Source organism: Eucalyptus grandis, chromosome 7 (genome assembly GCF_016545825.1).
Source record: "Eucalyptus grandis isolate ANBG69807.140 chromosome 7, ASM1654582v1, whole genome shotgun sequence".
Classification (NCBI taxonomy): domain Eukaryota; kingdom Viridiplantae; phylum Streptophyta; class Magnoliopsida; order Myrtales; family Myrtaceae; genus Eucalyptus; species Eucalyptus grandis.
Window position 1 is genome coordinate 33,645,257 of NC_052618.1, and position 12,855 is coordinate 33,658,111.

The following is a 12,855-nucleotide window of genomic DNA, read 5'->3' on the forward strand; positions in this document are numbered from 1 at the left end:
TTTGAAAATAACCAGCATGCACGACACAATTGGACCCTCTTAAGAAGCCACATATTCCACCTCAATGCAAGTTGCGTCTATGAATGTTATGGATAATCCAACCCGACCCAATAAAACATTCCCAAGAAGCTATGAGTGAAAGTTATCATGGCATAGGCAATTTCATTGGTGGGGAGAACATGAAACCATTACTTTAATTGCCATAATACGTTTTTATAAGCAAATTGAATTTAAAAAAAAAAAAAACCCGCTGATGGATATTTCTTGATTCTCAAGTTCATTATCGTCATCGAAGAAGGTGAGTGGTGGCGAATAACTTAAAAGCCAACTTATGCCGAAATCGATGAGTTCTTGGGTGAGGATGCAAAATTGCATAATGTAGAGAGCATGCACTTTGAAGTTTGTTGATGGGGAGGCCGCAGAACTAAAGCAAGCAATTTGCAGTTTTGCAAAATTGCATAATTTCTCGAATATCTTTTAGTTTTCTTCTTTTCTAAATTATTCAAATTGTTTTGCACGTGTGCAAGCTCGTGAGTGAGGAGTCTGATGCATTTGTCAAGAAGGAGGTGAGCAAGATGAAAGAAGAAAGAAAAGAAAAGAAAAAAGTATTTAGACGAAAATACCCCTAGTTGCAAATAAGATTTGACTGGCTTTCAAGTTGAAACCCTTATTTGAGACTAAATTGATCATTTCGGGCCCTTATTTGATACAATGTCCACTTTAAGCATTTTTTTTTTAGAAAACGATTTCACTTTAGGCCCTTAATTAAAATTTTCCTTTTTTTTTTAAAACAATAAGTTCTGTCTCAACAGTCATTGCACACGGAGGAAACCCACCCCTCCTGCTGCGTACACGCTGCCGTCTAACGCGTGCTATGCCGCCTTTGTCCCCTCTGTCCTGCCATCTTCGTTAGCACGTGTATTTACCCCGAACGTCCGTTCTTTTTTTCTTTTTAAAGAAAAAACAAACTTCCATTTACCGTCAATTTCTGAAACATACGGATAAATGCGCGCTTTTTTTAAGGAACCGATTTATATCGCAAGATTTTTGCTGGATACGACCTAGTTCGTTGCCTAAATCCCTAAGTATTCTTCAATTTTATGTTCAGTTCAAACTATGTTACCAACTTTTTATATATAAAGGAATCACCAACTTTTACTCAAGTCCCAAATTTATTCTTGACCTTTTGTTCAAAGTCACTAGTGATCATTTAATATGGCATCCACATTAACAAACTAATGGGGATTTAAAAGTTATTGCTACCATCATCTTCCTGGTCCAAGAAAAAAGGATTTTGTCTAGAAAATGCAGATTAGTCTCTCTTTCTCTCTCTTCAGCCCCTCAATCCTGACCAGTGTGCATCCCCTCACCGACAACACCTTAGATCTGGTCCGACTCCGCCCGTGACAATCTTCTAGCCAACTCCGCCTCTGAGCTGCCTCCACCACCGGAGCCCCCTCTCTCCTATGACTATGTCCTCATGGCGGACAGTGACAATAAACAGTCATCTACCACCACTATTCCTCTATCTCTCTCTATATTCTTCTTATATAGTAAAGCAAATCCATAACATAATTCCAAACACTAAGGTTAGAGTATATTGCAGCAACAGAAGCAATCGAGGAAGCAATGTGAGAGGTTTGCTTAGCAAGATTGCCACCAAATAGAATTGTTATTTATTGTGATAATTAAGTGCATGTGTCTAACTTAAAACAAATTCATCAAGGTGCAAACCATACAAATTGACAATATTTGTAATCTCTTTAATTATTCTGCTAATTGTCATAGTAGTCATCAGAAGATATTCTGCGACCCAACTATTTTGTGTGTCCAGCTTTGTAAATAGAGGCCAGAATTTTCTTCAAACATTTATTGTAGACGAAAGGTCTCTCCACTGCAACAATATGGCCTGCTTTCTCAATGCATACCAGTGTTGCATTATCTCCCAAATTTCTGTCCAAAAGAACATAACCGAACGAGTCAAATTTCTTCTGAAGATAATTGAACGGAAACCCAGTGGAGCAAACATCTTTTAAGTATGCCTATTTACAGTAATAGCTATCAGGTCAGGAAGAGAGAGAGAGAGAGAGAGAGAGAGAGAGAGAGAGAGCTATTTAACGGGAAATTATCAGTGAACCAAGTGCCAATAATATAAATAAATCGTTACAAGTTTATCAATACTTCCCATTAGCTTCATGCAATTTCCCATACAACATATAATAGCTTTATTAGGTCCACAAAACGTGCAAAAGAAAAATTAAACTGCCATCGTCATAAATTGATGTTATATATCAAAATTCATTTCTTAAAACTCTGATACGAACATATTGCAATCTAATGAGCAGTAACAATCTTCTTGTCTTAATTGCAAACTAAAATTGGACAAAATAAGAACTGCGGTTAAAGTTTTTGTTAACACATGACTTCTTTCTTCACGATCAATGATAATCGAGCTAAAGGAAATAGCCAAGACATGCTGATATAACAATATGGTTTTAGCTTTAAAACTTTAGCATGGATAAATAAACAAATAAATATAAATTGATTGACGAACTGTTAAATGAAAATCTGTAAACATACTCTTTCAGTGATTGGGCTACTTCCAATGGGAAGATCCTGTCATTCTCGCCCCAGACCAGATGCACCTTCTGCAAAAAGATCATATCAATCATCAGCCGATTTCCACTACATTCTACAAATATGACTAGAAGGAGGATAGTTTGAGAAAGTCTTGCGTACACCCGAATAATGTGAGTCCATTCGTATAAACTATTTTATCAGCCAATTTATTTGTAGTAATGGAATAAGTTGTAGCGTAATGGCTATTGCATTAATTAGTACATTGTTTGATTTAAGTATTATAATATTTATTATACTATTTGGTTGTATGAATCACATATAAAATAAAGGGTAAATAGTTTTTTTTTATTTTAAGTTATTTAACAATTATGAATGATTATGACTTCAACTTAATGGTTTATCCTATTAAAAGACTACTAGTTATCACATAGTTAAAAGTAGATTGAAATAACAATTATAATTTTTTGAGCATTGATTAATATAATCAGTAATGATTATTCATTATATTATGAATAATAAACTATTTGATTATAGAAATATAGATAATTGTACCTGATAGTAGGTAACTAATATGATGCTAGTTATTGTTATAATTTTAACATAAACCAATATTTTTCTTATAGATAGCATAATTATTATAACATCAACTGTTTACTGATTATATCTAATATTTTATTTATTAACGACATAACATATGTATACGTCAAAAAAAAATATAATTAATGTTATTACTATGTACATAATACAACAAATTTAGTCATAATTCGGAATAATAATCTAACATGGATAATTAATGTAGTTTTGGCTATAATAAAAATTATGATGTAACAACTATTACTGCAAACAAAAACTGTAATAGGCAATGAACATGTAATATAATAGACACTATTACAACCAAACAATGTTCTACATATTGATTCCATGTAGGGCCACAGGGTCTAATGGTTAGCAATAGCATTAAGTAAGTTCACATGCACAGAGTACACGTTACAATTTTGCATGTAACCATTCACTTGGGTTCTAACCTTACTTTCTTTTGCCTTTTCCATTTATGCCCCAAACTCTGTACAGATTCCTACTATAGAATATGTAAGTTTTTGCATCACGTAAAAAGAGATTGACCAAATACAAAAAAGAGATTATCAGGTATACAAAGACCGTTAATATAATAAGTGATGTGAGAGAACTTTTAATGAGCATTTATCAACTAGATAGTGTTCCAACATCAGATAAGAAATAGAGCAACTTGATATATCGAGGTAAATATACCTACCATTTCCACTAGGGAATACTAAATTGAACATGAAAATTATCAATTTCAATGATAAACACGTATTCAAAGGCATGCACATGTAATTACATATGAGATTTTGGCCTAATATATAGATTTATCTAGGGATAATTACCAAAAAAAGTCTTAAACATATTGCACTAGTGCCAATTCAGTTATAGGCCTTTCAATTATGCTAATTTAGTCATAAATCTTTACACATTTTGCTAATTAAATCCATGAGATGAATTTTAGCGAAACACAAGCCATTCTACGCGATATGATCAGTGCTAATATGGACAATTTTTAATAATTTTTTTCTTTACCTTCTTTCCTCTTCTTTTTTTTTCACCGTATACGATGAGAGTTGTCAAAGCTCGCTAGCCACTAGGCAAGGCTATCAGGGCTTCACTACCAAATCTAGGCAAGGTCTGCCTTGTCAGCTAAGGGCAAGGCCACCTTTGCTCGTGGCTAGTGAGGGCTTTACAGTTCTTACCTATAACTAGTGAAGGCTTTTCGACCCTTGCCTAGTGGCTGACAAGCTCTATTGACCCTCACCAACCACAATGATAAAAAGAAAAAAGAAATGAAAAGAAGCAAAGGAAAATGATTAATAAAAATTTGAAAAATATTAATAAACTAAAAATTATCCATGTTAGCACAAGTCATATCACGTAGGATGGCCGTCATCCACGCCAGTGATTTTTACCAAAAAAAAATGATTAAAATTGACTCAATTGATAGAACGTGAGAATGTTTAGTATTAAATTGACATAAATGTAATAAGTTTAGAACTTTTATAATAATTATCCTAAATTATCTTAGTTGTTAGATGCACAAGCCTCACATGATCTGACAAGATCAAAGGGTTTGGATCAAGTCAATTATGCATATCTTGCATAGGCATGTTATGAATTCACTGTGTATTATCTACCTTTGGATTTGGTGAGAACCACAAGAAGTAATTTTATAGGTTGCAAGGACAAGAGTTCTAAGGACTAGCTTTTGGCAAAGTAATTATAGCATATACGACAGTGTGAAAAGTTTTACACAAGCATCTTTATAAACCATCTATCAAGAAGATTAGCTGGTTATGGCCTCAAATAAAAATAAATGAGACATTTGTGTATGTTTTTCTTAATATAGGTGGTTTTGCACTATTTTTCCTTTTTGTATACTCGAGTAGGTTACAAACACGTCTGGCATTATCACAACAAAACGAATACGAGAGTGACATGTAGAATTATTTGATCAAAGTACTATACGTAGAGTCTCTATGTTAGAGAAAATCAACAATGAATGAAAGAAATAATGAATCACATCTCATATTACATCCAATAAGAAAGATTTCTCAAGTACTTATTTCGTTCATTACTCCACTCATAAAATGAGTATAAACAGAATTTTTCAACCGTGAAGGCATCATGCATGGTGCGATTTCACTCATTTATGCTTTGAAAAATCAGTTATTTATTTATTTATTTAAAAACTATATTTTTTGTCGTAACGAAAATTCGTAGGTTTAAAAAAACCAACAACCAAGGGAGAAGCTTCATCAAACCTGAGGGTACCGTGGGAAAGCGAAATCCTCGTCTGGAATGACCAGAGCCTCCAGCAATTCGACTCTCTCTTTTCTGTAGTCAAATATGACCTGCCATCCAAATGACAAGAAATGCATATATTTGCTGTAAACCACTCATCTTTACGCGGAGGGTCCGCAGAGATTTCTACACATGCTCATAAATACCACTAACGAAGTCTCTCTCTTGACAAAAAAAAAAAGTCTCTCTCTCTCTCTCTGACCACCATCATCGACGAGGACCGCCACCTCCAGTCCCAGCACCACAACGGGCGCCTCCACTTCAACGACAAGACTTGTTTTGACAGATCTCTCTCTCCCCCCGTTATCGGGGCACAATTATCCTGATGATGATCGTTCACCACAGAGGAGATGACATCTGAATGTCTCCCCACGACAATGGAGACGAGATCTACTTTGTTTTGCTCTGCCCCAACCCCACCATCAATGCTGCCGTGCCCATATCTCACTTTTGACCTAATATCTACTTCACACCTATATTTATGCACATATTATTGACATACCTCTAAGCAATATCTCACATTTAAAAGATCAAATTGCCCTTCCTTACAAGCTCATTCTAACATCATGCTTAAAATCTAAGGGATTTGGTTTTTAATTGGTTTTAAGTGTTTTGGATGGGTTTGAGAATTCAGGATTTCATGGAGAATATTTTCGGAACAGAAATGTTATGTTTGTATATAGAGACGCAATTATAATTGACGTGGAGGCACAAATTCGTTTCTAAAGGTAAGTACTCATGTAGCATTTACTATATTCAAAGGAGTATGTAAATAATCATAAGTTTTACTAATGCCATGGCTAAAACAGTGGTTTCGCTTATGTAAATGCCACATGACACGCAACCATGAGCGCCCATTGTGAACCCATTGACTTGCACACACAGAGGATTATGATTTTTTTTTTTTTATTGGGTAATATTATATGCACAGATTGTGTAACCAAATTTCTATATATTCTATGATGATCACCGTCGAGAAATATTAGGTACTTTGTTGCTAAAACACACAAAAAAGGAATTTTGGATTTTGTTTATTGAGAAATATTAGGTACACAAATTGTATAACCATGTTCCTACATACTCCGCAACTATCACCTTTGAGGTAATTAGTTATTTAGTAACTAAGATTAAAATTAACCACATCAATGATGCTAGATGTGAATGTGCAAAGACGTTACAAAGACTATGTAGCTAATGATTATTCTTTTTGTGTCTATGTGAATTGTGATCACATCATAGATATCATAGTAAAGTAGCTTTTGTACCTCCAAAAATACAATTTGAATAACGGATTCTTGTGTTAACAAATTAAAGTTTAAAAAGCCCGTTTGTTTAATTTTAACTATTGCAGTTGTTTAGCGTAATTCTTAGCTTTTTTATGTGTTTGGAGGAATAGCACACCACTTTTTAACTTCCTCCGATTCTCAATAGCATCCCAAGGAGAATTATCGACCGGTCAAGAGTAGCACTTTTGGGCCCACTTCGTGTGCACAACAGGCACATTTGACTGCAGCTCCAGCGGACATATACTGATTTCGTAGAGGAGAACCCAATGCTACTGAGGCATCCAACGCGTTAGGATGGTAGATTCGGGCGAGGTGATGAATGATTTCCATGATACGATGGCCAATCATTTGTACTTTCTTTTTTAACAGTTCTGTCGGAAAAAAAAAATTACAGTTAAAATCAGCCCGCAATGCTGTTAAAGTATTTTTTTTATATATGAATTTATTCCTATTTTTATTTATTTATTTTAATTTATTTTTATGTTATAATATATATTTAGCACTTATATTTATTACATATTTTAGGAATTTTAATATAGTTTATTACTTAATAAATTTTATTAAAAATTATGGAAGGGAATATAAAAAATAAAAAAAGAAAAGAAAGAAAACGAGAGGAAAAGTAATAAAAAAAGTAAATAAATTGAAGTAGGCATGAAAGTCAAAGCATTATGCTTTTTAGAACTGCAAAGATAAATCATCATGTTTTCTCTCTATTTCTAGATTCAACATTCGCTAATTGATCTATATTGTCAATATTGTTGTAATTTGATTACATCTCTTGTCAAAATCGAAGCTATGGCTTTGAAATGTTGCATGAACTCCTTTGTTATTTAAGATTTAGATTGTATAATAATTATGATTTATTGATAGAGATGATCTCTATTTGTGCATTTATGATTTTTTTTTTTTTAGCAATGAACCGTAAGAGATTCCTAACATCTTAGTTTAAATCTATTTGTCATATATTGTTGATGTCAAATAATGAATATGATAGGATATGAAAACATCAAGCTCTATTACTACAATTCACCAAACAATAATTAGCATATAATAAAAATTTTGGATTTCATATTATATCTTATTCAATTCTATTCCGACTAAATATTCATACAACAAAGCAGTCATTGTCACCATTATGAGAAGAGGGGAGGGGGCGGGGGGATGCACCGGATATGGTCATAGTAGATGGTTCCTGATTTCTAAGGTCAAAGCAGTCAATGCACCAGCTATGAAGCACGGACACGTTGTCCATGCTTCCGTATCGTGTCCGACACGTGTCGGACACGTCGACACGCTCGGACACGCTCGGACACGCGGTCAACGCGTGTCGACGCGTGTCCGGAAGACTGATGGAGGGTGGAGGCGAGGGAGGGCGAGGGAGCAGAGGTCGCGAGCACCGGCGAGACGGAGCAGAGGCCGCGAGCGCCGGCGAGACCCAGCCACGAACGAACCACCGCGACGGCGAGAGATGGCTAGAGAAAGAGCCGAACAGAGAGAAAGAAGAGAGAAGGCAAACTCCCGCCGGCGAGACGAAGCCACGAACGGACCACCGCGACGGCGAGAGATGGCCAAAGAGAGGTGAGGGGCGTCACTGTTGCGATGGATTGGTGACCAGAGGAAGAGGAGAGGAGGGAAGGGGGTCGTGCGGCGCGGCAAGGAGGATAGGAAAAGGGTCGCGGCTCGCTAGGGTTTTCTATAAAGAAATCCAAAAAATATAAGAACAGAGTTCTGATGGCGTGAGAGAGATGGGGGGAGTGACAGCTCACCTGTCACTGTCAAGTGCGGGGAGGAAAAAAAGTAAAATAAACGTGATAAACGTGGGAGTGGAGGGAAAAGGACGAACGAAAGAAGGGGTTGATTTTGGGGATTTTTTTAACCGGAAAATTAAATAAATAATTAAAAAATGATTTCGAAAAATAAAAACATTAAATTTTGAGTAATGATAAATTTTGGTTATTGTAGAAAATCATAGATTTATTTAAATAAATTGATTCTAATTTCTTTTTAATTTTTAGTTTCATCGATAATTTTTGTTAAAATTAAAAAAATGTTTTGCATTAATTATGAATATATCTTTCGAATTTCAAATGAATTGATTTGTTAATATTATTAGTATACATTTATTATAGGCTCTTTTTTAATTAATTATTTATTTATGAATTTGAATCAAATTAATTAAAAATAAAAATATTCATTTAATATACAACGTGTCGTAACGTGTTGGAATTTTCTATTTTTTAGAAATGACGTGTCGACGTGTCGTGTCGCATGTCGGTGCTACATAGTGCACCAGATATGATGGTGGGTAAGAAATTTTATTTTTACTGAAACCCACCCCCCCTCGGCACAAAAAATAAATTAGGGCAAAACCTAACCGATAAGTGAAAGTGGATCACAATATATAAAGAATATATAAACCTTGTAGATACATGATATGCGATATTTTAACATTGGGCTAAAAAAATTAGTGGAAAAACTTGTTTTCACATAATGGAATAATACAAAGTGCAACTATGAAGAGTACTTAGTCCAATATGTCATCAACATGTTAAGACTCGTGAAAATTCTTCCTTCTACCAACATTACGAATAATAAATGCCTTCATCATTTTGAAGCAAAGAATCAAGTCCTCACTTTAAAATAGAGAGATTCTCCAACTCCTATTTATAATTAAAATGTATTTGGATCATTAAATTTGATAAGATTCTCGGCGGTCCACACTTATCAAATCTAACTATTTTCAAAATTTAACTCATCAAATATATCGTTTGAGACGAATGAATGAAACAAGTGATGAACTGATACGTAACGTAACTTCCCATGGTCAAGACCAAAGACCACGTATTTAAAATAAGTACAATCAACTTCATTTGTAAAAGAAAATTGCTGGTAAAAAATTTATATGAAAAGCACGCGTACCATAATATTCGAAAATGGGAATGATACGTGTTGAAATATTTAAATAAATCCACCTTAAGAAAAGAATCATAGTCTAATCCAAATACAGTCCTACATGTACATGTGTTTTGTGAATGGAAAAAAGTAGAGCATTTTTCATATTATGGTCCAAAAGTAGTACTCGAGGACCTATATAAAAACTTTCCTTCCAGGACTTATTAATTACAAAATTTCTAAATTAATACTATCATCAATCCTCCAATTTGTGCACTTTGTATATAAAGTTTTGAAACTTTCATTTCAACTAATGAATACTATAATTCCAATGGTTCATCCAATCAAATTCTTTTGTAGCCAGGTATTTAAAAATTTAATATTACAGAGGAAATGAACAATTACTTGAATAATAACAAGGATTTTTCTTCATAATTTTGATAAGTTCTTAGGCAAAAGAAATAGTAACGATTATTATTATAACAATAATTGATCGACCAATTTCGAATATGTGGAAAGAAGGAGCATTTGTGATGATGGAGGTGACTCCAGGACAGGACAGGACAGGGTTGCTAACGACTAAGGCTAGGTTAGTCGACACGTGGTTACTCTCTCTTCCCCCCACCCCCCATCCCATCTCTGCCCCTTCGCAATTTCTTACTTCTCATCTGTTTTCATCTTCATTACTCTACATTATTATACATTGGCCAAAAAATATAAAGCTGAAATTTCAGAATTTTAATTTTGTTGTTATGTTTGTAAACTAAAATTGATTAATTCAACAACAAATCCAAAATGATTAAGGGTATTAATGATGAAAAAACTCGATTAGAGTCATCTAATCTTGAGGACTTTGTCACACAAATTATAGGTTCTACAATCATTTACTGAAAATACCATCTCATTGAAAAAGCTAAGAAACACGATCATTTACTCAAAATTATAAAAGCATAACCAAGCAATTGGTCATTAACACCAAAATTAGAAATATTATATACTTGCACTTTGCATTAAACTATCCAAAACAAAATATTATACAAATCACAAACAATGAAGCATTTCACCAATCTTAGACCTAGGATCAACTATAGTTGACAATGCTTTTGGTGGAAAAGAAATAAAAAGAGATAACATATGTTATAAAATTGAAAGCAAAAGGTAAATTTGATTAAATTATCAATGATAGATATCTTGGTGATTCAAATTTAAAGCCTAAATCAACTAAACCATATCACATTGCCCATAGTAAATTGATGATCATGACAATCTCGACGAGGCTCGGTTGACGAGGCGCGGCCTTGCTAAGGGTCGGCGACGCTCCGACGAGGTCTCTACCCCTCGTTTCGTCGGTAGCTGGTCACCCCAAGGCCGGGCGACCGATGGACGTTGAAGAAAAAGAAGAGAAAGAAAAGAAAAGAAGAAAAAAGTAATAAAATTATTAGAACATTATAAAAAAAAATGATTTGGATTAGAAATTTTCAAAATGGTATTAAACGCAATTCTATTCCGGGAATTGAAATTTTGAACAGTTACCAAACAGCTTAAAATGCTTAGAAATTGTTCCCGGGAATAGAATAAAAAAGAATAATTTATGATTAGAAATTGTTCCTAATAACAAAAAAGTTACCAAACGCAACATGAAAGAGAAAAATAGAGACAAAAGTGATCGAAATTTCCAAGAAAGCCACACCTGCAACTTTCCTCATTCTGTTAAGAGCATTTTTTGGAAAATAACATATAAAGATTGTAAAGAACAAAAATTACGTTAAATTGTTCTAAAACAATCAAAATAGGAGACTCATGCTAGATATGGATAAACGATATCAGTTTAAAGGTAAAAATGATGAGTTCCGATTAGTTACGTAATAAATCAACAATTCATCAATGAATTGATAATTTTATTTTGATTTGGTAGTTTCGATTACACATAGTTGACAAATGCATTTCGTTCACATCATTAACATAATGAAAATTTAAAAGCCAATATTGGAGAGTCGATCGATTATTTAGATAACGGACTAAGAACCTCTAGATAGAGCAAAGGTTTTTGTGCATGATCTTAGAAAAGTTCGCTTTGGGACGTACCTCTAAAGCGTGCTTGAAAACACACTTGGGGAGTCTAGGGAAGTGGAAGCTGCCAATTTCAAGCAACTTCTTCAGTGCACTCGCCGAATCAGGCAACAGAAATTCCGACCACGTCGGAAACCGCAACCTCTCTAAGCACTCCCGCGTCAGCGACTCCGTCACCACCGGGCCAGAGCACGTCGCCACCACCGACTCGACCAGCTCAGGCTGCAACTCGGCCAACCTGAACGCCACCACCGCGCCGTAGCTGAACCCGACCACTGTGCACTGCTGCACTCCCAGCTTTGCCAGCCCCCTTGCCAGGCACTCCGCCTGGAATCCCACAGTCCGGCGGCCGTCGCCAGTGGAGGAACCACCGAAGAAGAGGAGGTCCGGCACGTAGACTGCATAGTCCCTCGCAAGGGCGAGGACTTGGAACTGCCATGTCAGGATGCCGTCGGCAACGAAGCCGTGGAGGAAGACGACGGCTGGTTTTTTACTGTTGTTGGCATTCTTCTTGGATCGGGTCGGAGCCCAGATGTTCATGACAGTCCCTGGTTCGACCTCGATCTTTTCAGGTCTCAATCCGGCGAAACTCATGGTCGCTCGCAACAAGGGCTTGTAAATCTTTACAGTGTTCACCATTCTCTCTCTCTCTCTCTCTCTCTGAGCTTGATTATGCACAGTATGTACTTCGCCATGGACATCCTGGTCATTTATTGTTGGGAAATGATAAGCTGACGGTGTAGTCTGACCGCACATTTTCCCTAGGAGACTGGACAACTTGCGTGTCCGGTTTTCCTAGGAATCCAAAGTCTCAGTTTATTTACTTGTTAAACCGCATATCCCTTTTATCTTTATCTTTTCTTTTGTGCTAGATATCATTGAGGGTTGTCTAACCCCATTCCCACCTTGGGAGCTGCCCCCCTCTCTCCCCCGTCTCTCTCACCCCTTAATTGCCGTCTCTGCAGCCGCAACTTTTAGGTTTGTACTTCTACAATTTCCCCATCTGCGACCGTAAGTGAGTGGAGGGAAAGAGCAGTAGAAGCTCGGTGCTACTTCAGTGTTAGTTAATGCCCTTTCTTTGCTGCCCCTCCTCCGATCAATTCCTCCCCTTTTCACGCCTTGTGGTTTAGCAGTCCTGTCCAAAGAGAGAAGA

At 35.7% G+C, this 12,855-nt stretch overlaps 1 protein-coding gene across 1 annotated transcript; it reads right to left on the reverse strand.

Moving 5' to 3' along the window:
* Positions 1 to 1,817: 1,817 nt before the first annotated feature.
* LOC104453331 (2-hydroxy-6-oxononadienedioate/2-hydroxy-6-oxononatrienedioate hydrolase) lies at positions 1,818 to 12,468 on the reverse strand. Its single transcript, XM_018876855.2, has 4 exons — positions 11,718 to 12,468; positions 5,412 to 5,501; positions 2,581 to 2,648; positions 1,818 to 1,953 (listed from the first exon to the last, which is right to left on the reverse strand). Exons 1-4 carry the CDS (start codon positions 12,456 to 12,458, stop codon positions 1,818 to 1,820), a joined length of 1,035 nt encoding a protein of 344 aa, XP_018732400.2. The 5' UTR covers positions 12,459 to 12,468.
* Positions 12,469 to 12,855: the final 387 nt, after the last annotated feature.

Coding starts and splice junctions, on each gene's coding strand:
- LOC104453331 (XM_018876855.2), bottom strand. CDS start 12,458: ATGTGCGGTCAGACTACACCGTCAGCTTATCATTTCCCAACAATAAAT. Junction 2,649..5,411: donor CTTTCCCACGGTACCCTCAG/GTTTGATGAAGC, acceptor ATCTTTTTGCAG/AAGGTGCATCTGGTCTGGGG. Junction 1,954..2,580: donor GTAGCCCAATCACTGAAAGA/GTATGTTTACAG, acceptor TCTTTTGGACAG/AAATTTGGGAGATAATGCAA.